The sequence below is a fragment of the Ovis canadensis genome, chromosome 1 (genome assembly GCF_042477335.2).
Source record: "Ovis canadensis isolate MfBH-ARS-UI-01 breed Bighorn chromosome 1, ARS-UI_OviCan_v2, whole genome shotgun sequence".
In the NCBI taxonomy this organism is placed as follows: Eukaryota; Metazoa; Chordata; class Mammalia; order Artiodactyla; family Bovidae; genus Ovis; species Ovis canadensis.
Genome location: NC_091245.1, coordinates 127,086,198 through 127,108,469, shown reverse-complemented (window position 1 = coordinate 127,108,469; position 22,272 = coordinate 127,086,198). Strand labels below are relative to the sequence as shown.

Sequence of the window (22,272 nt, the reverse complement as noted above, 5' to 3'; positions counted from 1 at the left end):
AAGAGAATCCCTCTCCTCCTAGAGTGGAAGAATTCATGTCCATCCATTAAGCATATTATCACAAAGGGACCCAACACTACTCTGGAATGAAACGAAGGTGTTCTTTCAAGAACCCTCCCCTGCCACCCGCAGCTGAGTGTCCGTGGAGTCCTCGAACGCAAACAACCCCAAGTGGCCTCATACCTTGCAGATCAGCTCCAGGGTGTCCCGGGCCGTGTCCCCAGGCCGGACAACCGTCAGGGCTGGCTGATTGTTTGGTAGACAGAACCAGGACGGGGTGAAATACTCGTGGACCCAAATGTCACAGTCGGGATTGTGCTGGTGGACGGCGGGTAAGACCATTTCTTTCTCCCTCTAGGATAAGAAATAAAGTTAGCAGAGCAGCAAGTCAGTCTCTGGGGATCTCAGACCCCCTGACAGCACACAGGGATTATCTATTCTGAAGAAAAGGGCCCGGCGGCAGAAGTGTGGTGGCAGGAGTGAAGGATAGAGGGGACTCTCAGAGAGAGGAAGAAATTATAGAGAAAGGAGCTTTCTGGGGGTGGGCGAGATGTCTCAGGTGAGACGCAGACCTCACACCTGACCCATGGCATCCACAGGTGGGCACTGCATGACTGAGTGGGTATCAAAGTTTGGAAGAAAGAAAGAAATGGACCATCCATTCAGTTCGGCTTTCTTGCTATGATTTCTTCCACTACAAATTTAGAGCTGAGAGTCCTCTGGCAAGACTCTGTACCCTGATGAGCTATAAGTTTCAAAGGCAACCAGGAGGCTCCAAGGAAATTCTTAAAGATGGTGTTCCAACACAAGCTATTGACAACCAGCATCATTTCTGTGCTTACATTTAACCTCTGGCACAGCTCTGGGAGGGACAGAGAGCTACATTTCCCTTATGAGGTGCAGAGAACTCCACAGGTGAGCTTTCTGCCTTTTCTCAGGTGGTTGCCATCAGTCCATCTCTGAATCGGGGAATAGTATCAAGTTTCCAAGAGTGGGAGGAGCCATGCCCTACCTACATACTCAGCAGCTGGGTTATAGCTAAGCCAGCTAAACAGCTAAAGCAAAAAACATTCCACAGGTTGATGAAATATTAGGAATCTAGTCTCTCTGGAGTAAGCAAAGAAATAATTTCTTTAGATTTTAGCAAGGTAAAAATAATGCTGATGCTCAACAGGTGGTAAGAAATAAGCCTTGAATATTGGTTTATATCCATGGATTGGTAAATATGTACCCATAGATTACTGAAAATGTGCTGCCATCAGCAGATTATAAGAAGAAACAAGTTTCCGAACGGAAGCCTGAGAGGTGGTAATGTAACACCTTCTGTATGTAAAAAGATCAGATCCCAGAATAGGGGACATGTTTCTGTAAAGGCTACTAACCTAAATTCTTCAATGAAGAAGACAATTTCAGCTCTGCCTTTGAATGGCTTGGCTTTCACAGATAAATTGAACCCCAGGGAAGGCACTGTCAAAATGCAATAAACTTGCCCAAATCCCATTAATTGTAATTGGAATTTTCCCACTCTGTCCCCACGTGCCACCTTAAAGAAATGCTCTTAGCACTAGATCAGCCCAAATTTTGCATCTAAACTGCTCTTTGAGTATAGGGCATTCCAGCCAAGGAGTAAAAATAAAGGGGTATCTCGGAAAAACGAAGAGTGACAGAAATCCAATGGAACAGTTTTTGCAGTTTCTGGGATCCATGTGCCTAGGGAAAATATCCCTACATTAACAGTGCACTAATTATGATATTCAAGATGAATTACGTAACTTCAGACATGAATACATGAACACAGAAACTGTGCTTGCATTGCACGTAAGGACAGTGATTTAACTTCATGAGATTTCATCAGAAAGAGACAGCGGTTATTGATGCGTATTTCCAAGGACAGCTATCTTGATATCCACAATGACATAATCCAGGAGTAGTTAGGCATCAAAGGGAGAAAAAGGTCCCTCCGTGACCACACTTCTCCCCACTCCCCGCAGTAACAGAACCCTGATTTCAGAGGCTCGGCTCTATCTAGAACATGGGACAAGCCACTGCTTGGTTGCATGGCAACTGAAAGCTGAACTCTGTCATGTTGATTCTGAGTCAGGGAATGGAAGGATCATACCAAGGTCACATTATCAACATCAGCACTCCCACCCCTTCCCCCAACAAAGAGCCTGTTGGTATCACCATTAGGGTCTTTCAAATGAGGGGTGTCCATTCATTTAGAGGCTGAAAATAGCAGCCTAGGGGAAAAAAAAAATCAATATTCTTTATGGGCTTTCAATCAGAGCAGTTTGAAAGATCCTTTTAAAGCCAAGCACAAGGTTAAACCAAGTCTGGAGATTTATAACTGGATGCTTGTCTTGGGAGGCAAATGCACGTTTTATTTTTAAAAGAACATTCCATTAGAATAGTACTTTGAAATTAATTGAAGCAAAACAGCATGTGTGGGTAGACAGGGAGACCAGTACAAACTCACCTCTCGAGAAGGAAGTTGTTTACGAGAGGAACTTACAATGGAATAAAATATTCTGCTACCCAGAACCCCACTCTCCTCCCTTCTTCTAGATGGAAACAAACATTCAAATGATAATTACTGAAAATGTGATGTCAGCGGGTGAATGTCTTACTGTAAAGAAGTTTTCCATCTCTTCTGACCAGTTACATAATTTTAAAGGACTGATCATTTCAGTTTCTAATACTGAGTCTACTTAATTTTAGGATCCCAAGAAACCATTGCACTGTGGAATGTTGAGGTATTTGTGGTACTTTTAGAAAAGGAACATGTGTTTATTTTTACCTTGCCATCTGGAACAGTGTCATCAAATATTCCCTCTAAAGATTTCTTTACAGCCTCAGTTCCCTCACCGAACACCTGCATATACAAAAGTATCATCTTAAAAAGGAATTTGGGCAAAAGAAGCATGAGAAGGGGATGGAAATGGGCATGGCTATTAGAAAACATTACAAAAATTTCACATGCTCTCACATCAAACTCTCAAGTAGGTAAAACAATTCACAGGCTAGCAGACCATGAAAACCATTCCTCTGTTGGGATCACTCCCCAACTCTCAGATGATTTTTAAAAATTGGCTTATTAGAGCTAGATTCTTTTCTATAAATTTAGATGAATTAGCTTACAAATGCAATGTACCGGATTCTTTCACAATGAAGAATTTCAACTACAGTGCCACACACCTAATCAGATATTTACCAATAATAATTAGTTTACGTTTTAATCCTCAGAACTAAGGGGTCTTCCCTGACAGCCTAGCAGTTAAGACTCCACACTTCCAATGCAGGGGGCATGGGTTTGATCCCTGGTTTGAGATCTGAGGTCCCAAATGTCATGAGGTGTGGCCAAAGAATTTAAAAATAAACAAAGACATCAATAACAAACTTAAAAATCCACAAAACCTGAAACATACATTTAGAATTATATTACCGCAACACCATGGAAAAGTTTCTTATTTAAAAAATAGAAACTTGTCTACCCTTGGAAATTTAATGAATTCTACAAACTTAAAGATATGACTGTGAATTGGGAGATGAGGTTTGACATATATACAGTACCATGTGTGAAAATAAATAGCTAGTGGGAAGCTGGCATATAGCGCAGGGAGGTCGGTTCAGTGCTTTGTAATGACCTGGACGGGTGGGATGAGAGATGGATGGGAAGGAGGCCCAAAAGCTATACGTATGTATATAGCTCCATATGTATCTAGATGATTCACTGCACTGCACAGCAGATACTAATACACCATCGCACAGCAATTATAATCCAACTGAAAAAGATATGACTAAAACCACATCAGGGTACCTATGCCACGAGGTGGTCAAAACCTGAATACATCAACGTGAGAAATTTTATATACTGGCTCTCAACTGATGGTGTACTGTTGGTATAGAGTATATAATTAAGAAAAAGGTTTTGCTCCAAAGCAAGTGAGATACATAGACACATACAATTTTTATCTGTTTCAAAGTCCTAAATTAACAAGTCAATTTCTGTTGGTATGCTTATGGCTAAGAGGTTTTTTAAAACTCTTACGATAAGAGAGAATAACAAGAATTGGTTATATAACACCACATGATCCTTTGATTAAAAGAAATAGCTAAACTTCTTTTGGATTCGTTTAAATTCAGGCATATATTTCAGCAGCAACGGACTATAAGATAAGTGGGCACCCATAAAGGAGAAGCATACGAATGAACTAAAGCTCCTTTTTTAAGGTATTTTTTTATTTTATTTTATTTATCAGCTGCTCGTATGGCATGTGGGATCTCTGTTCCCAAATCAAGGATCAAACCCACGCCCTCTGCAGTGGAAGCACCGAGTCTTGACCGCGTCCCTGAAATAAGGCTTTTAACAGGAGAGAAATGCAACTCGAGTTGCCAACTGCAACTCCTGGCATGTATTTATAGTGATGGTCTGAGTCACCTGTAAGGCCAACAGATGCAGGTAGAACGAGGCGAGAAATGCTGACTGCTAAGGTCACCTTTTTGCACGTTTAATCAAGAGTCATCAAGTCTTATGTGTGATTTTTTTCCGCTGAAATATTGACTTTCCTCCAGTTTATTCTTCGAATTTACACAGAAGCAAGACCCCAGGCAGCCAACTTGACGCGCCTCTCTCCCCAAAGACCAGAGAACAAACAGCAGGACTGCTCAGGCTCTCCCCATCTGCTCATTGTTTCTACATCCCAGGTAGAAACGATGAGCATGGTGGGCAGCTAAGGACTTAGTATCTCGGCCTTCAGGCCTGATTTCACTTTTAAATGTCATTCCTAAGTAAACTAATGGCTGAACTAGCCAAATAAACAAGATCTTTTTTTTACTGAGTCAGTCAATGGGCCTGTCTCATTTTGCATAAGGGCTCAGAGTGAACAGGTCAAATTGGCAATACTAATCATGATCTCAAAATGCACAGTGCCTCTGCAGCTCACAGACTGGATATTCTCCTCCTCTCCTATGTCTTTCCATGCCTATCATCAAAGCGGCTCTGGGGCAACTTGTTTTCCAAAGCCAAAAAGAAATGACAATGGAAAGAGAGTTCCCCAGAAGTAACTCTGGCAGGAAAGTGGTCTTTGATAGTCAAAGTCAAAGTGATGAGGCCAGAGCATTTGGGTATTAGAGACCCACTGATGCTGCACCATAGGGGGTACCACTCAGGATGCACTGAGACAGGTTTCCCTTCAAGCCCTGCTACCTCGGGAGATGGATGTCACGGTGGTGAGTAGGCGCTCTCAGATGCCTGGTTCCTCACATTGGTAGGTACCCATTTTAACATCAACCCCAAACAGTCAAGGGCAAAGAAATAACCAGATTGCCCTGGAGGCGGCCTTTGATCCAAAGCCAGAGGAGGCATAAAAAGACCGTCAGGTGCCCACGTGGCTTCATCATCAAGCCCTGCTTTTTTCCGGAAGACTCAGAAAGAAGTGCACTTTCCGTACGTCTGTAATTAAGCAAGGCTTAGAAAGGATGCAGGTGGGGACGGCAGCTTGGTGATAGACTAATAGCAGAGTTCAGCGTTGTGGGTGTACATTATCTATTTAAAGCACCTAGCACAACTAACTTCTTTGCTTCAGCTAGCTGAAATGGTGTAACACTGGGTATCAATCAAGGAACAGCACACACGTGCATGCACATCCCAAGTGACGTGTCCGTGGAAGCAACCTACGCTTGCTTCTCATCCACCCTGGAACCCACCTGATTGATGCTTGGGCGTCCCTGCTTCTTTTTAGAGGTAGTATCCAGACCCCAAAGAGAAGAAAACCTGCTCCTTCTCTTGCTTGCGGATCGGGACATGGCCTGAGTACGTCTTCTGACTCCAGTTTCACCCGTGCGGGCGGCCACCTGAGGACGGCAAGAGGGGCCATCGACAAGAGGTAGTCAGGACCACTGACCTGTTCCCCAAAGTCCCCACTAAGCCCCACCCTCCAAGAGTCTCATGTCAGCCAACACTGAGCCCACCAACCACAGCATTCCATCCATAACTCACATATACAGGAACTGTGAGAGTCCTTTCTAGATTCAAACTATAACCGAAAGCTTGGCAAACTCGATCGCTGTCTGAAATAATCAGTTGCTGTTGCTGTTCAGTTACTAGGGCATGTCTGACTCTTTGCAGCCCCATGGACTGCAGCACACCAGGTTTCCCTGCCCTTCACTATCTTCCATACTTTGCTCAGACTTTCATCCATTGAGTCGGTGATATCCCGCTATCTCATCCTCTGTCACCCTCAATCTTTCCCAGCACCAGGGTCTTTTCCAACTGAGTCGGCTCAGTAAAAATACATAATAACAGTAACAGAATGTATACCAGGTTTCCAAGGCATCAAATATCCTTCTGGTCACAGTCCCAAACTCTAGCATCAAGTTAAACTAACCATACTTTCTTGAGATTCTCTCCAAATGATACAGAGTTGTTTCTATACCCTAACAAAAAACAGTGACCGAGTGTCAGCAAAAACAGTGAAAACAGCACATTTGGGTGCCTGTGATTTCGTACTGAATCTAAATTTACCCATCTCTTCTACTTTGTTTTCTCAGAATTACATAAAATTACATTCCTCATTAAGCAAGTGATGGTTGTCCCCCAATATTAATCATTCCTTGGCCTTAGTCAGAGAAATCTCAAAAAAAAGTTGAGCATCTGGCTGCCCCAAGTGGACTTATTTTCCTTGTAGCAGGGTGTGGGATACTGATGAAGTTCTGGTCAAAGGGAAGTAGAAAAGTGATTTATAATTTCCAGGAAGGATCCTCAAAAGGAGGGGGTTTTCCATTATCCTTCACTCCCCTCTTTCCGGAAAGGTCATGTTAGCTAGTTCAGGACATTTGGATGGAAGCATTTTCAAGGATTACAAAATAAGATGGAAGGGATCCAGGGTCCATGAAAGATGGTGAAACCACATTATAGCCTTCATGTCCTATGTTTAGGTGAAAGAGGAATAAGAGTTGTATTTCCTCAATCATGATTTTGTAAAATATTTAATTTCAAACAGGCATAGAAAAGGCTAGAAGACATTTTCCTCCTTATTTTTATAAGATATATTTTACACAGCAAAAGAGAGAAAAAAAATGTTTCCCAAAACATTAAAACTACCACTGTTAATATCTGGTTACATCCTTCCTGACTTTACTTCCAAGCAAACATGTGTATCATCTTTTTACAAAAATGGAAACATACTAAATACATTTGGCAATTCTTTCATCTACACTTAAAATATGATACTCATCTTTTTATTAAAACTAACTTTGGAGAGGAAAACGTATTTTCATTTTTATTTTTTTTTAAAAAGAAGCTAACCTCCATTGAGATGTTTGCAAGGTGCCAGCGTGCATGCTCAGTAATTCAGTTGTGTTCACTCTTTGCAACCCCTATGGACTGTAGCCCGCTGTGGCCCACCAGCCTCCTCTGTTCGTGGGATTTTTCCAAGCAATAATACTGGAGTGGCTTGCCATCTTCTCCTCCAAGGGGATCTTCCTGACCCGGGAATTGAACCTGCATCTCCTGCATTACAGGCGGACTCCTTACACTTGAGCTACCAGCCAGGAACCCAGACAAATACTTAAATGTTCAGAAAGGGGCCACACCAAACCTACATCCACTGCTGTGATCGCCTGCATCAAGCAATAGGTGCAGAAGCTCTGAGACTTTACGGATTTTAAAATCCATAAAGTCTTTGCAGGCAATCTTTTGGGCTTGAACTTTATCCCACAGGTGGTAAGCAGAGTCCCAGCAGAAGCCAGGAGGTCTCAACAGGCCACCCACGGGCCCTCCTTTCAAACAAGGGAGTGCCAGGAGGTACAGCAAGTTGGGCTTGAAATGAAACTTCCCCACCCACTCTTTGTTGCTGGAGGTAAATATCTCAGAACCTACTTGTCATAGATTCCCACACGGGCAACTCCCCATGTGATAGCTGCCAACTGGCCGCCTTCTCGCGGATGAACAATGTTGGGTAACACCCGGGGGCCCCCTCAGCAGTGAGTACACTAGCTACAAGGCACACCTTCCTGAGGTTTTCAGCATTGACAAGGTAAACACTCTGGAAGCCCCAGTGAGTATATTGGCAAAGACCCCGACGTCCATCAGAAACAAGAATCAAAACACCTTCTCTGCAACGGTATTAGGGGGAAAGTTTTGGTCCCAAACAAAAAAAAGAGGAGGGAGCTTGAAAGGTCTTGCATTTTCTCAGCTTCAGACATAAGCAAACCTAGGCAGGGGCAGGTAAAAATGTGGCACTCGACACAATGGTGGAAAAACTCCCCCAGAGAGAGCTCAAGGTGTTAGGGGAGCAAAAGTCACACAACCATAAAGGACACATTCTTATGTTAAATATGCAAACATTTCTTCTTCATTTGATCGCTTTCTAAGCTAAAGGTAAACAACTGTTGTAAAAGGAATAAGTGATAATGTGCTAACATACAAAGATGCTCACATAACTATGTCAAAATCAGCGAGGCTTATGGGCACAACATGAGGCTTAGAACCACTGAATAAATGGTATGAAAGGTAAAAATTTTAGAGAAAAAAAAGTTCACGTGGTCTCACATTTATAAAGATATATATACGGACATATACAGGCAGATACACATGTATGGACACACACAATTGTCCATCAGTATCCATGGGAAACTGGTTCTTTAGGACCCCCAAGGAACCAAAATCCTCCCATGCTCAAGAGCTTATATACAATCGCATAGTACTTTTATATATAACCTACATACCATCTCCTATGTATTTTAAATATCACTAGCTTACTTATAATACCTAACATAATGTATATTCTATGTAAACAGGTGTAAGTACAATGTAAATGCTATGGAAATAGTTGAGCAAATTTGTTTTGCTTTTTGGAACTTTCTGGAATTTACTTCTTGAATATTTCCAATCCATGGTTGGTTGAATCCCCAGATGCAGAACCTGCGGAAATGAACGGTCAAGTCTGTGTGTGTGTGTGTGTGTGTGTGTGTGTGTGTGTGTGTGTCTGTGTGTGTGTCTGTGTGTGTGTCTGTGTATGTCTGGTGTCTGTGTGTGTGTGTGTCTGTGTGTCTGTGTGTGTATGTCTGTGTGTGTGTGTGTGTATGTCTGGTGTCTGTGTGTGTCACAGCACCCATCAATATCTGAACTTTTGTGTTTATCTGGTGTTGCTGTTGAGTCGCTAAGGCATGTCCAACGTTTGTGACCCCATAAACTGTAGCCCACCAGGCTCCTCTGTCCATGGAATTTCCCAGGCCAAAATAACTAGGGTGGGGTGCCATTTCCTTCTCTAGAGGATCTTCCTGACCCAGGGATGGAACCCACGACTCTTGGGTCTCCTGCACTGCAGGCAGATCCTTTACCACCGAGACACCTGGGAAGCCCTTGTGTTTATCTGAGTGCTTAATTATTATCCATCTTTCCCACAAGAATATAAGCTCCAATGGGACAAGAACTCTGGATTTGTTTACCGCTATAACCCTAATCAGAGGACAGTACGGACATATGCCAGGCACTCACATTTATTTGTTAGCTGAATCAATAAATAAACAACAAACAAACAAGAAAAAGCAGAAGCAGAGATCCTACATAACACAGTTACAACAAGTGAACAGCAACTCTAGTTTCTAATTTTGGACAAACAGAGTCCAGAAGAAAAACCTAAATAACCATAAATGTGTTCAGTTCCCAGCTGACCAGTTGGTTTAATTCTGTTTAACAAATGGACTGTTTCATTTAAGGTTCTGATAGTAACTACTCTAAACTGTTGGGGACCTCTTAAACTGCGAAAGTTACTGCTACTCCCAAGACAATAATGACTCAAAATGAGCAAAGAGATTTAGATGGAAGGGAAAAAAAAAAAGCTGGCAAAAGAACTGTTGGACAAGAGCGCAAGAGTTTCTCAATGATCTTTGCTCACACAATGTCTCTCTTTGTGGCCCGTACCTGATTACTCTATCATTCTGTTCATCTGTGCAAACAAGAACAATGATAACCTTTCAAAGAGTACAGTGGGGACCCTTCAGTTAATTACTGAAAATCACTGAGCATGATGCGAAGTCATCCTGGTCAATGGAACTTAAATTGTGCTCGAATCTCCTCCCCTAGCCCCGTTGCCCTGACACCTCCTCCTCCCATGCTCCCCACTTAAAAGAAAGAAAGAAAAAAAAAAAGTCTGGACAAAGGCTAAATTGAAGAGTGTTTCAACCCCAAGGGAAAAGAACATTCTCTGGGGTCAAAAGACAAGGAGAGAAGGAAAAAAAGTAAGTATCCAATAAATGAGACAGTAAAAACTCCCTGCCCAGAACCTTCTATAAAACGTACAGCAACAAATAGGAAGAGATACCCAACAGGCTTGCTTAACTGGTCTGGTCCCACTGAAACCCCTCATGGAAAAGAGAAGTTTACAATGACACACAAACACCCAGATATACGAGACAGACGTAGCTAGCAAAAAAAAAAAAAAAAACAAAAAACAAAAAAGGAACCGAGACTGGCACATATGGAATTAAACATTCTCCTTTAAAATCATGGACTGAATAGAGCTAAAAGTCACTAACCCTTCCACTCCCGTTGTCAGCTGGTCAGATTCTAAAAGCCTGCCCATCAAAAGGAAAGCACACACAAATCATAGACATCGAGACAGAGGAGATTAGAAGGTCTGGAGATAAATTACGGAAGGATAATTTAGTGGTTTTTATTTCATCATCTCATTTTAGAGGGACGTTCCAGGTGGCGCTAGTGGTAAAGAATCTGCCTGACCAATGCAAGAGATGCAGGTTTGAACCCTGAGGGGGGAAGATCCCCTGGAGAAGGAAATGGCAAATTGCTCCAGCATTTTTGCCTGAAAAATTCCAAGGACAAGAGGAGCCTGGCGGGCTATAGCCCATGGAGCTGCAAAGAGTCAGAGACAGCTGAGCAACTAAGCACACACAGGAAAGGTTAGCTTCAGTGGCTTTGAAGAAAATAATAGAAACACAGAAGTTTTAGGGAGACAGCAAGCTTATTTTCTCCAAAGGTTATCAAGCCCAGGAGAAGGAAACAGCCATTTGGATGGCTTGGGATTTAGTATTGGGTTGGTTGAAAAGTTCATTAGGGTTTTTCCATAAGAACTCAAAGAAACTTTTTGGCCAGCCCAGTAATAACACTGATGCACCATCATGGGTATCAAACTTCCTACACAAGAAAGTGAAATCTAGTGTTAGTTGCTCAGTCCTGCCCCAGTCTTTGCAACCCCATGACTGTAACTCGCCAGGCTCCTCTGTCCTTGGAATTCTCCAGGCAGGAATACTGGAGTGGGTAACCATTTCCTACGCCAGAGGATCTTCCTGACACAGGGATCGAACCGAAGTCTCCAACATGCAGGCAGATTCTTTAGCGTCTGAACCACCACGGAAGCCCTTTCCTTAAAAAGACTGCTCCTTCAATTGATGACATTCTCACAGTGTGGTAAACAAGAATTTTTCTTGCAATTATTTTGCAGAACAAGCAAACTAAGATTTGGTTAAGTTACAAAGCAGGGTCCAGGTCTCACAGAAACAGACCAAGAGCCACAAACTGAAGACCGTTTGCAAAATTAATTGATCACAGCCCTTGGACCCAGTGCCACTAAAAAAATAAGACTTAATAGCTGTATGGAGAGGTGGTAGCCAGGAGACCGAGAGCTGAGCTGTAATTAGTAGAACAAATCAGGATGCCAGTTCTAATAACTCCAGAAATTGGTTTAAGACTTCTTTAAAAATGTAAATCTACCCTAATTATCTGAATGATGATGCTAATCTATTTATAAAGAACACAAACGCCTCTGAGTGAATTACAGCTCTGAATCAATTGAAGAGCACAGCTGACACAGCGAGCCCAGAGCCCCACAGGAAAGCTTCTCCAAGGCGGTTTCTGGAACCTGGGACTTAACATTCAGTTTCACAGTAAATGTGCTAAGGTGCAGTACATTTTCAGTGGGTGTTCATTTGGATAGGCAAAAACCGTGTTGCTCGCATAGCAATTTTTGAGAAGAAAGGAACCCAAAGTACATAAAGCTGTTTGCAATTTAGCAAGTACATGAAATTACAGATTGCAAACATACAACTACACAATCTGCCGCTCTGGAGGTCAGATGAAAATTCTCTTCCCCAAGCAACGACCTATGTCGGGCTGAGAAACACAGGAAGGTCTTGACCTTCTACAAAAGAATCAGGTATTTATGGTCACCCAAAACTATGATGGGGGCTTCCGTGGTGGCTCAGACAGTAGAGAATCTGCCAGCAGTGTAGAAGACCTGGGTTGGATCCCTGGGTTGGGAAGATCCCCTGGAGGAGGGCATGGCAACCCACTCCAGTATTCTTGCCTGGAGAATTCCATGGAGAGAGGAGCCTGGGGAGTCCATGGGGTCGAAAAGAGTCAGACATGACTGAGTGACTAACACTTTCACTTTCAAAACTATGATGAAAAAGTGAAAAGGAAGATTTTTAAAGAAATCTACTCAATATGTGGTGTGTGTCTTCATGTGAAAAACTGAGAGAGAAACACATTCATGTTTGAGAGAACAAGCTCTCCACTTATCATATCCACAAGAATAACAGAAAAAATACATACTGGGGTTGAAAGCATGACACCACCTAAAAATGACATGAGTTATCCACCAGGACCCCATGCAAAGAGCTCTTGAGGTAATACCTTTCATGTTTTCTTTGCACAATAATTTAGGCCCCATTTAAGACCAGCTTAGTAACAAATGTCAAAAGAGATTCAAATGAAGATTTGCATCCACGGCTGAGAGAGGACGTATCAGAAAGCCACACAGTAAAACTGGAAAACCACTTCAGAGACTCTTGTCAAGTCGTGCTCAGGATTAATAGTCAAGATGAATATTTATCAAAAACACATTAGCGTCTACTTACCAGGGCATGAAAAGATGACACAGAAAAAATTCCAAGGCGGCCCATTGCCACTTTGGTTGGTCGGCTTGCAAAGGCAAGTAACCTTTTAGGGTTGGGCAGCTCCCCACCTTGGAGGCTGGCTAGGTAACAGCGGTAGCGAAACAGGTCCATTTGGAACTGCTCAAGATTCTGCTCCCAGACAAAGATCTACAGTGGTGAAAACAGGGAAAAAGTGAAAGAAGAAAAAGCGAAGGCAAATGTTAACATTTTTATTCCACGTAAGTGTGACAAGTCCACATGTTGCAAAGGTATTAACTTTAATCCTAAAAGGTAAACAGCAGGTATCCTACGTTTCTTAGGTAATAACAAGTCCCATTTTGCTGTTGCCATAGCTGACTTGTTTTTCTGCGCGCTAACGTCATACATTCAGTATGACACACAGAACATACAGCCTTAGTTGCTCTGCTCCCTTCCATCACAGATTCTGCGTTTGCAACCGGGACAGACCATCAGCTCCAGGCTCAGAACCACAAACCTGATGGAGAAGAAGTGAAAAAGCAGAGGAATTCCAGCCCTGGAGAAGTGTATGACTTACCTAGGGGTGGTTTTTCAGAGGAAGATAGAGAAGAAGAAAGGCAAAGTGATTTCCAAATCAGAGACAAATAGGCCGAGAGTTTTGGGAGCAGGTGGGCAGTTGAAAGTACAGGATGGGACCACGGAAAATACTAATGGTGAAGATCCACATTCTGGAACACATAGTTTCAATCACAGAATAGATTCAAGATGTTTCCACATTTTTCAAAGTGGCAAAATAATACCCACCTCCTGAGGCTGATGTGATGGTTGAATAAAGTAATGAAAGAGAAAGAGTTGGAACAGGTATATTGTGAAGGCTTGGGGATCTTGGCTGTGATGTGGATATTAATCGGTGGTTGACAGCTACCTTTTTACTTCAGCTTAAAATACGGTGTTAGTATGAACACATATTCATAACACTATTCACAACAGCCAAATGATGGAAATAGCCCAAATATCTATCAAAAGATGAATGGGTAAACAAATTGTGGTATAAACACACGATGGAGTAATATTCATCCATAAAAGGAATGGAGTGTGCATACCACAACGTGGACCAGTCTGTAAGATATTACGCTAACTCAGAGACACTGACACAAAAGGTCACATATTATGCTACTCCATTTATACAAAACATCCGAAACTGGCAAACCCAGAGACAGAAGGCCAGGGGCAAAAGGAGCAACAGCTTAAAAGATACGGAGCTTCCTTTTGAGGTAGACGGTATTTGGGACTAGACAGAGAGAATGGTTACTCAAAAGGAAATGGCAACCCACTCTAGTGTTCTTGCCTGGAGAATCCCAAGGACGGGGGAGCCTGGCAGGCTGCCATCTATGGGGTCGCACAGAGTCGGACACGACTGAAGTGACTTAGCAGCAGCAGCAGCAGCAGCAGCAGCAACATTACACATTTACACTTTAAAGTGGTTAAGTTTGTGTTATGTAAATATCACCTCTGGTTAAAAAATACAAAGAACAGGGTAATCGAGGGAAAGAACAGACAGAGGGGAATTCAGAATGTCATATGCTGATCAATTATTTAAGGTAAGGTAAAGTCACTCAGTCGTGTCTGACTCTTCGCGACCCCATGGGCTGTAGCCTACCAGGCTCCTCTGTCCATGGGATTTTCCAGGCAATAGTACTGGAGTGGATTGCCATTTCCTTCTCCAGGGGATCTTCCCGACCCAGGGATCGAACCCGGGTCTTCCACATTGTAGACAGAGGCTTAACCGTCTGAGTTCACATACTTATTTCCTACATACTAGGCAAAGTTTCAAAATGTTGCTAAATGGCAATCACTTTAATTTTTTTTTTTTTTTTCCTTTTTGGCAATACCACATGGCACGTGGGATCTTAGTTCCCTGACAGGGATTGAACCAGTGCCCTCTGCATTGGAAGGGCAGAGTCTTAACGTCTGGACCCCCAGGGAAGTCTATCACTGACTTTAAAACAACTGAATAGAAGGCAAAATGTCCTCTGTTATCTCACTAAATCTTTCCTTTTTAGCATGAAATACACTTACCTGCATATACATTAATTATACACATATTGTTAAAGCACACTCTACCTTTACTAAATATAGAAATTTAACTTTATTGAGGGGTCAGGGATGAAGTTAGACCCATCACAGTTGGGCACGCAGTCAACCTGATAACACGGGGAATGAAATCGCAGACATGCCAATTACCCAGATCCCTGAGAACAGCTTGCCACTGGTGGGAGCAGGAGGGCTCCTCCATTAGACTTCTGTTTTTCCTCCAGCGTAACACTGTTCCCTTCAGCTCATAACAATCAACTGTGAACAACTGGTGAGGAGAACTGACAGCCAAAATAAAGAGCCAACAGCCTGGGCGACAGGCCGACAAGGAGGAGATAACCAAGGGTGTTTCTCGGTTCCAAGGCAGCAGAAACACCCCTTTCAAGGCCTAAGGATTGGCCCACGTCTGCACACAGGAGAACAATTACCTGATCTAATATAGTTTTCTTCTTCTTTGAATCTGTGACGGAGGACAGCTGCATTTCGCCCATTTTCTTCATCTTCTCATCCATGTCGATCTTCTGCTCCAGTTTCTTGATCTCCGACTTCAGCAGCCGGAGTGTGTCCTCTTTGTGGTGGTGTCTTGCGACAGCGGCCGCGCAAGCAGAGTGGATGGCAGTGATCCAGTTCTCTAGCTCCGTCTGGCTGGTGGTCTGTGAGGGGTGGGGCGGGGCCCGAGAAGAAACAGGCACCACGGAGGTCAGCAGAGAAGAACCGGTGTGCATTTCCAGGCAAGCCCTGGCTGGGGGGTCAAGCAGACGGCTCTACACACCCCCTGGGGAAGGCTAACCTTTCTGACCGCCTTGCTCAGAGAGCAGATAAAACAAGGGCGTCTCAGGTCAGACACCACTCCACCCAGCCCTCACTCCCAAGGGCTGTCGGGAATGAGGCCACCGTGTCAGCTCACTCATGTACTTATGGAGCTCACTTGTTGCAACGGACTGAATGGTTGTATCCAGCCCCCTGCCCTAGATTCAAACACTGAAAACCTAACCCCCAGTGTGATGGAGCTGTGCGCCCAGTCGTGTCTGACTCCTTGCGACCCCATGGACTGAAGCCCACCATGGAATGTTCCAGGCAAGAATACCAGAGTGGATTGCGATCTCCTTCTCCGAGTGTGATGGTATTAGGAGGTAATGAGGTCATGGGGGTGGAGGCTTCATACAGGGGATCGGTGCCCTTATAAAAAGAAGCCAGAGAGCTAGCTAGCTCCAGAGCTCCATAGACTGCCACCTGTGAATCAGGGAACGCGCCCAATCAGACCCCAACCATGTTCCCACCCTCATCTCACACTTGCAGCCTCCAGAATGTTTATAAAGTCACCCAGTCTGGGGTGGTTTCTGACAGCAGCCCAAACCAAAGCGCTGGCATACGTGACAATTCCATCGGCCACTGTCGTTTAATCACTAAGTCGTGCCCGCCTCTTTGTGACCCCACAGACCGCAGCATGCCAGGCTCCTCTGTCTTCCACTGTCTCCTGAAATTTGTTCCGATTCATGCCCACTGAGTCTGTGGACAGTTCTATACAGACAGCTTAGTTTGGGTTTCTTTTTTAACTTCTGATTTTTTTAAATAATGAAAGTATGATAACACATTTACGGGAGACTGGGAAGATATAGAACAAAGTGACATACAGTTCCACTATATTATTATTTTTATAAGTAGACAAATTAAGGTTTTTAGCAGGTGTTTCAGATAGCTTGGTTTCTTATTGACAGTTGCTATGAAGCAAAAGGTCAGTTCCCAGAGGGGATGGGTCAGTTCAGAGGTGACAATGAAGCCAAGGGATATTACAAGGAAAATTCGATAACCCTGTCTGCAGTGAACCACTGTGACCCCAATCCTCAGGAGCCCTGCCTGAGCCAAGAAGCCATAACATAACTAGGGCTGGGATGGAGATGCAGGAGCTAGAAGTATTACCAACTCAGGAACACAGGGGAGAGTCCAGAAATAGCGACCACCTAGGAGAACTCCAGCCACTAAGAGCGACCAGGTCAAGGGGCTTTAAAGACAATTCACACTGGCGGGAGACACCCGCCAATGAGCAGATACCTTCAAAGTGGGCTTGCTGTAACTCCGGGTGCTCTGAAAGGCAAAAGCTGGGGGTGCAGCTCATGTGTCACCATATGCTATGATTAAGTCTCTAGGAACACAATCGATGAGCATCTCCTTAGAGAAGTTTAGTAAATGCTCAGAAGTTAGCTCAGAACCCAACCATGCCTCAGCCTGAACAGAGGATCTCTTTGGCTACTTCAGTATTAAACTGGCCAACAGCATCATTTTTCAGTCACAAAACATTGTTACTTTTTTATTTTCTCTCTGATGCATCTTCCTACTTTTCTCACTCATTTGAGCCACGGTTTGAAAATATATTCTTCTAACAGGACTCCACCCACAAAACTGAAACTTAAGTGAAGGCACCACCACTAGAGTTTATGTTATTTCGGAATCTCATCAGATTCATATCCCATAAAAGAAACGGCATCAAATGTTACAGTGCCTGCCAGCAGAGACACCACACACCAGGCTAACCTAGGCAATCTGGCAGTTGTTATGTTTACAACAAAACACTTGCCTGTATCTAAGGAAGACTTCAATAAGCTAGATATTCTCGTAAAGAAACAGCACCTGATAAAGCAAATGGAATCATCTCGGTGGGAAAAGAAGAAGAGATAAAGATACTGGAAGTCAAAGGTAAATACTTATAGGTAGGGAAAGGGAAAAATGCAATGTGTGTACATGAGATTCATCTTTCTATTACCTACCTAGGACTTAACCATCTTATAAATGCAAGCTTGTAACTGACTACCTTTCTCCATTTTACTTCCCACTCCCCCCTTTAATTCTTTAAGAGTTAAAGACTGAGCTGCAAATTTTTTATCTTTAATCTCCTCTTAGAAAGCAATTACCTTCCATTTTGTCTTTATGTATCACTTTAAAGTTATTCCAGAAAAACAGAGCGTAAGATCTTCCCACATATAAAACCACCATGCTTCCCATGCCTAGCGCAAATGAAATGTTTGCTGTCTCTGGGTTTCTCAACCTCAGTGGGTAATTTGCAGGTGCAGTTATCCCCCCCACCCCACCCCTTTAAAACATTTTACTGGAGAAGGCAATGGCACCCCACTCCAGTACTCTTGCCTGGAAAATCCCATGGAAGGAGGAGCCTGGTAGGCTACAGTCCATGGGGTCGCCAAGAGTCGGACATGACTGAGCGACTTCACTTTCACTTTTCACTTTCATGCATTGGAAAAGGAAATGGCAGCCCACTCGAGTATTCTTGCTTGGAGAATCCCAGGGATGGGAGAGCCTGGTGGGCTGCCGTCTATGGGGTCGCACAGAGTCGGACAAGACTGAAGCGACTTGGCAGTAGCAGTAGCAGCAGAGACGGAATCAGTTCAGATGGGAAAACAATCAAGTAAGGATGCTTTTCGAAAAGAAACATTTCCAGGAAGAAAATACCAAGTATTGGCGAAGACATGGAGCAACCAGAATATTCTTATGAGCTGCTGGATGCTAAAGTGGTGTAACTGGCTTGGAAAACGATTTGGTGCTACCTCCTAATGTAGAAGGTCTGCACACCTTGTGACCCCCCAAAACGCACTCGTGGGGATGTTCTCAAGAGAAATGCATTCCTGTGTTCACCAAAATGTATGTCCTGAAAGGTTTACAGCAGTTCAGTTTGCAAAGGACCAAACTAAAAACTACCCCAACACCTGTCAACAGGAGAATGAAGGGAACACATGGACAATCACACAGTGACACACGACACGGGCATGAAAGACCGGTGACTACACGCTGCAATACGGGTAAAGTTCCACACGTGCTGTGCGCTTAGTCGCCCAGCCATGTCCACATCTTAGCGACCCCATGGACGCAGCCCGCCAGGCTCCTCTATCCAGGGGATTCTCCAGGCAACAACACTGGAGTGGGCTGCCATGCCCTCCTCCGGGGGATCTTCCCAACCCAGGCATCAAACCCATTGCAGGCAGATTCTTTACTGTCTGAGCCGCCAGGGTAGCCCCACATAAGATTGAGGAAAAGAAGCCAAACACGAAAGAGTTTCAAGACTCTATTTATATAAAGTACAAATGCAGGAAAACTAATGCACACTGTGAGAAGTCAGAAGATTTCTTTGATGGGAATTGGGGGGCGGAGGGGAGGTAGCACAGGATGTCTACCTACCAGGATGTTTGAAGGGAGCACAGGGTGTCTCTCGGGTGCTGGCCATATTCTGCTTCTTGATCTGGGTGACAGTTATGTGAGTATGTCACGGGTATGCCCATGAAACATCATCAAAAAGAGTCCTTTTCTGTGTATACGTTATACTTTTTAACAGAGAGATTTTAAAGGATCCTTCCCAGATATATCACCCTAATATTGCAGTCTAATTTTTCTATAACTATTCTAAAAATGTCACACTTCCAATTCTTATTTTTCAGGAAAAAGTGTCACTGGAGGGTTGTAACGGAAGTTCCCAACAGCATGACCTTTTCCAGCATCACCTTCTTTGTCCTCCAAAGTGCCTGGCAGCATCTGATGAACAGCTAGTCCCTTGAGCCAAAATATGCTTTTCCCCTTTGTACGCACAGCTCAATGGAAACAAGGAGCTTTCAGATGTGAAGGGAGCTGGCGTTTTAACCCATGTGAAAAGGATATTGTGGGGCTCTTTCAGATGGAATCCATGCAGACGTAGCACGTGTCACTGAGGAGGACAGGACATGTCTCCAGTAAAAACAGCTGGTGCATCAGTGCTCTCTGAAAGGTCAGCATCTATTCCCCCAGGACCATCTTCATCCATCTCTGCTTCCCTTCTCCCACCCCAGAGGAAGAAAAGCAAATATCTACAACCCTGACATAATACCTAATGAACAGTGAGAAACAGCTTAAAATTCCTGATACAAACTCTGCTAAATCCAGTTACAAACCTTACTTTTTAAAATAATATATTCATCCAGAAGGGGGTCTGTGGGATGATTTTACAGATGAAGAAACTCAAGCCTGGTCGAAGAAGGGATGACACAGTCATTTATCATAAACCCTGATCTCTTTCCATCCTTTTTTTTTAAAAAAAAAAAACATGCTACATACACCACTCCAGACCCCTTCAGCTCTCACCAATTGCTCTGAGAGCCTAGCTGTGGGGTCTTTGCTGTTGCGCACTTATTTTGAGCTCTCCTTAGGGACACCGGGGGGGATGGAATTTTCCTGCTGCCTTTGAAGTTAGGTGTGGTCAGGTCACTTGGCTGGATCTGAGTAGAAGTGAAAACAGTACAAGCCCCTGTGCCCTTGTCTTTTTGTTCTTTTTTGTGGTAGGTAATCGCTTTACAATATTGTGCTGGCCTCTGCCATACATCAGCATGAGTCAGCCACAGGTACACACCTGTCCCCATCCTCCTGAACCCCTCTTACCGCTCCCACCCCATCCCACCCCTCTATGTGGTCTCACAGCACTGGGCTGGGCTCCCTGTGTCGCACAGCAAATTCCCACTGGCTCTGTATTTCACACATGATAATATGCATGTTTCCACGCAACTCGGCCCACCCTCTCCAAAGTGAAGTCACTCAGAAAGAGAAAGACAATGACTGCATATTACCGCATGTTACTTCTTGGAAGAAAAGTTATGACCAACCTAGATAGCATATTCAAAAGCAGAGACATTACTTTGCCAGCAAAGGTCTGTCTAGTCAAGGCTATGGTTTCTCCTGTGGTCATGTATGGATGTGAGAGTTGGACTGTGAAGAAGGCTGAGCACCGAAGAATTGATGCTTTTGAACTGTGGTGTTGGAGACGACTCTTGAGAGTCCCTTGGACTGCAAGGAGATCCAACCAGTCCATTCTGAAGGAGATCAGCCCTGGCTGTTCTTTGGAGGGAATGATGCTGAGGCTGAGGCTCCAGTACTTTGCCCACCTCATGCGAAGAGTTGACTCATTGGAAAAGACTCTGATGCTGGGAGGGATTGGGGGCAGGAGGAGAAGGGGATGACAGAGGATGAGATGGCTGGATGGCATCACGGACTCGATGGACATGAGTCTGAGTGAACTCCGGGAGTTGGTGATGGACAGGGAGGCCTGGTGTGCTGCGATTCATGGGGTCGCAAAGAGTCGGCCACGACTGAGCAACTGAACTGAACTGAACTGATGGAATCTAGAAAGATGGTACTGACGACTCTATTTGCAGGGCAGCGATGGAGACGCAGGGCCTTCCCAGGTGGCGCCAGTGGTAAAGAATCTGCATGCTGATGCAGGAGCCTTAAGAGATGCAGGTCCAGTCCCTGGATGCGGAAGATCCCCTGGAGGAGGGCATGGCAACCCACTCCAGTATTCTTGCCTGGAGAATCCCAAGGACCGAGGAGCCTGGAGGGCTACAGTTCATAGGCTCACGAGGAGACAGACACAATGGAAGTGACTCAGCACTGTAATGGAGATGCAGAAACAGAGGCGTATCCTTGTCTTTTGAAGTAAAATGCTGACTCAAGAGTTAATGATTGGGAAAGAGGAAAATGTAGAAATAAAGAATAGCCGTTTGGCTGGGGAAACTGGTAACAATTTAGACTAAAATTCTGCCACAGGACAGAATCACCCAAACTCCCGGTTCCCTGAAATATCTAGATAAAGGCCTGACACACATTCCTAAGTTGTTTTTACAGGAAGCAGACCCTCCCTCCAGATGAAAATTGCTGACACAAAAACACAAACCCAAGACTGGCTGAAACCAGAAGACTGATGCTGCTTAAAACTTCACCTTGATATATCAACCAATCTGAGAACTGTCCACGAGCTAATCACACCCTGCTCCTTGAACACTATAAAACTCCTCCTCACTATCCCCCTCCCCACCCCAGGGTGAGTCACACAGTCTCGAGGCAATTAGCCCCCTGTGGCCCCCTTTGCCTGGCAAAGCAATAAAGGCTCCTCTTGTACTTCACCCAAAACTCTTGTTTTCCATGTTCCTATTCGGCAACAGTGAGCAGAGGCTGAGTTTCGGCAACAGAAGCAACATTGCTAGTAAACGTGTTACTAGTAAACAAAAGCCTGCTTCACCCAATTCTGGTGCCTTGGCCTACAGTCCTGGAAGTCCTGGAGGAACAAGACGCAGCTATCCGCCTGGGTGTCTAAGTGCCTAGGATGAGAACAGCGTCACAGCCAATGTCTTATCACACAGATGGCAGGAGCAAAAAGTTATGGTAAAAGATGTGAGGGTTGCTCCTTACTGCAGTATAACCTAACCTGTCCTGACTGATATACTAGCAAAGTAAGAAATTCATTTTGAAATAAGTGATGCTTTTTTTTTTTTAATTTCT

The 22,272-nt window shown here is 44.1% G+C and overlaps 1 protein-coding gene across 4 annotated transcripts in view; it reads right to left on the bottom strand.

The window, feature by feature from the left end:
* Nucleotides 1-22,272, bottom strand: part of TIAM1 (TIAM Rac1 associated GEF 1) — a 464,008-nt gene that overhangs the window by 102,581 nt on the left and 339,155 nt on the right. For 3 of the 4 annotated variants that reach the window (XM_069549445.1, XM_069549437.1, XM_069549461.1), the window contains 5 exons: nt 15,396-15,620; nt 12,877-13,062; nt 5,707-5,853; nt 2,798-2,872; nt 184-354 (listed from right to left, as the gene is read on the bottom strand). In XM_069549445.1, coding sequence (XP_069405546.1) covers nt 184-354; nt 2,798-2,872; nt 5,707-5,853; nt 12,877-13,062; nt 15,396-15,620 — 804 coding nt within the window. The remainder of the gene's footprint in view (nt 1-183; nt 355-2,797; nt 2,873-5,706; nt 5,854-12,876; nt 13,063-15,395; nt 15,621-22,272) is intronic. The other variant, XM_069549452.1, reaches the window with a different exon arrangement.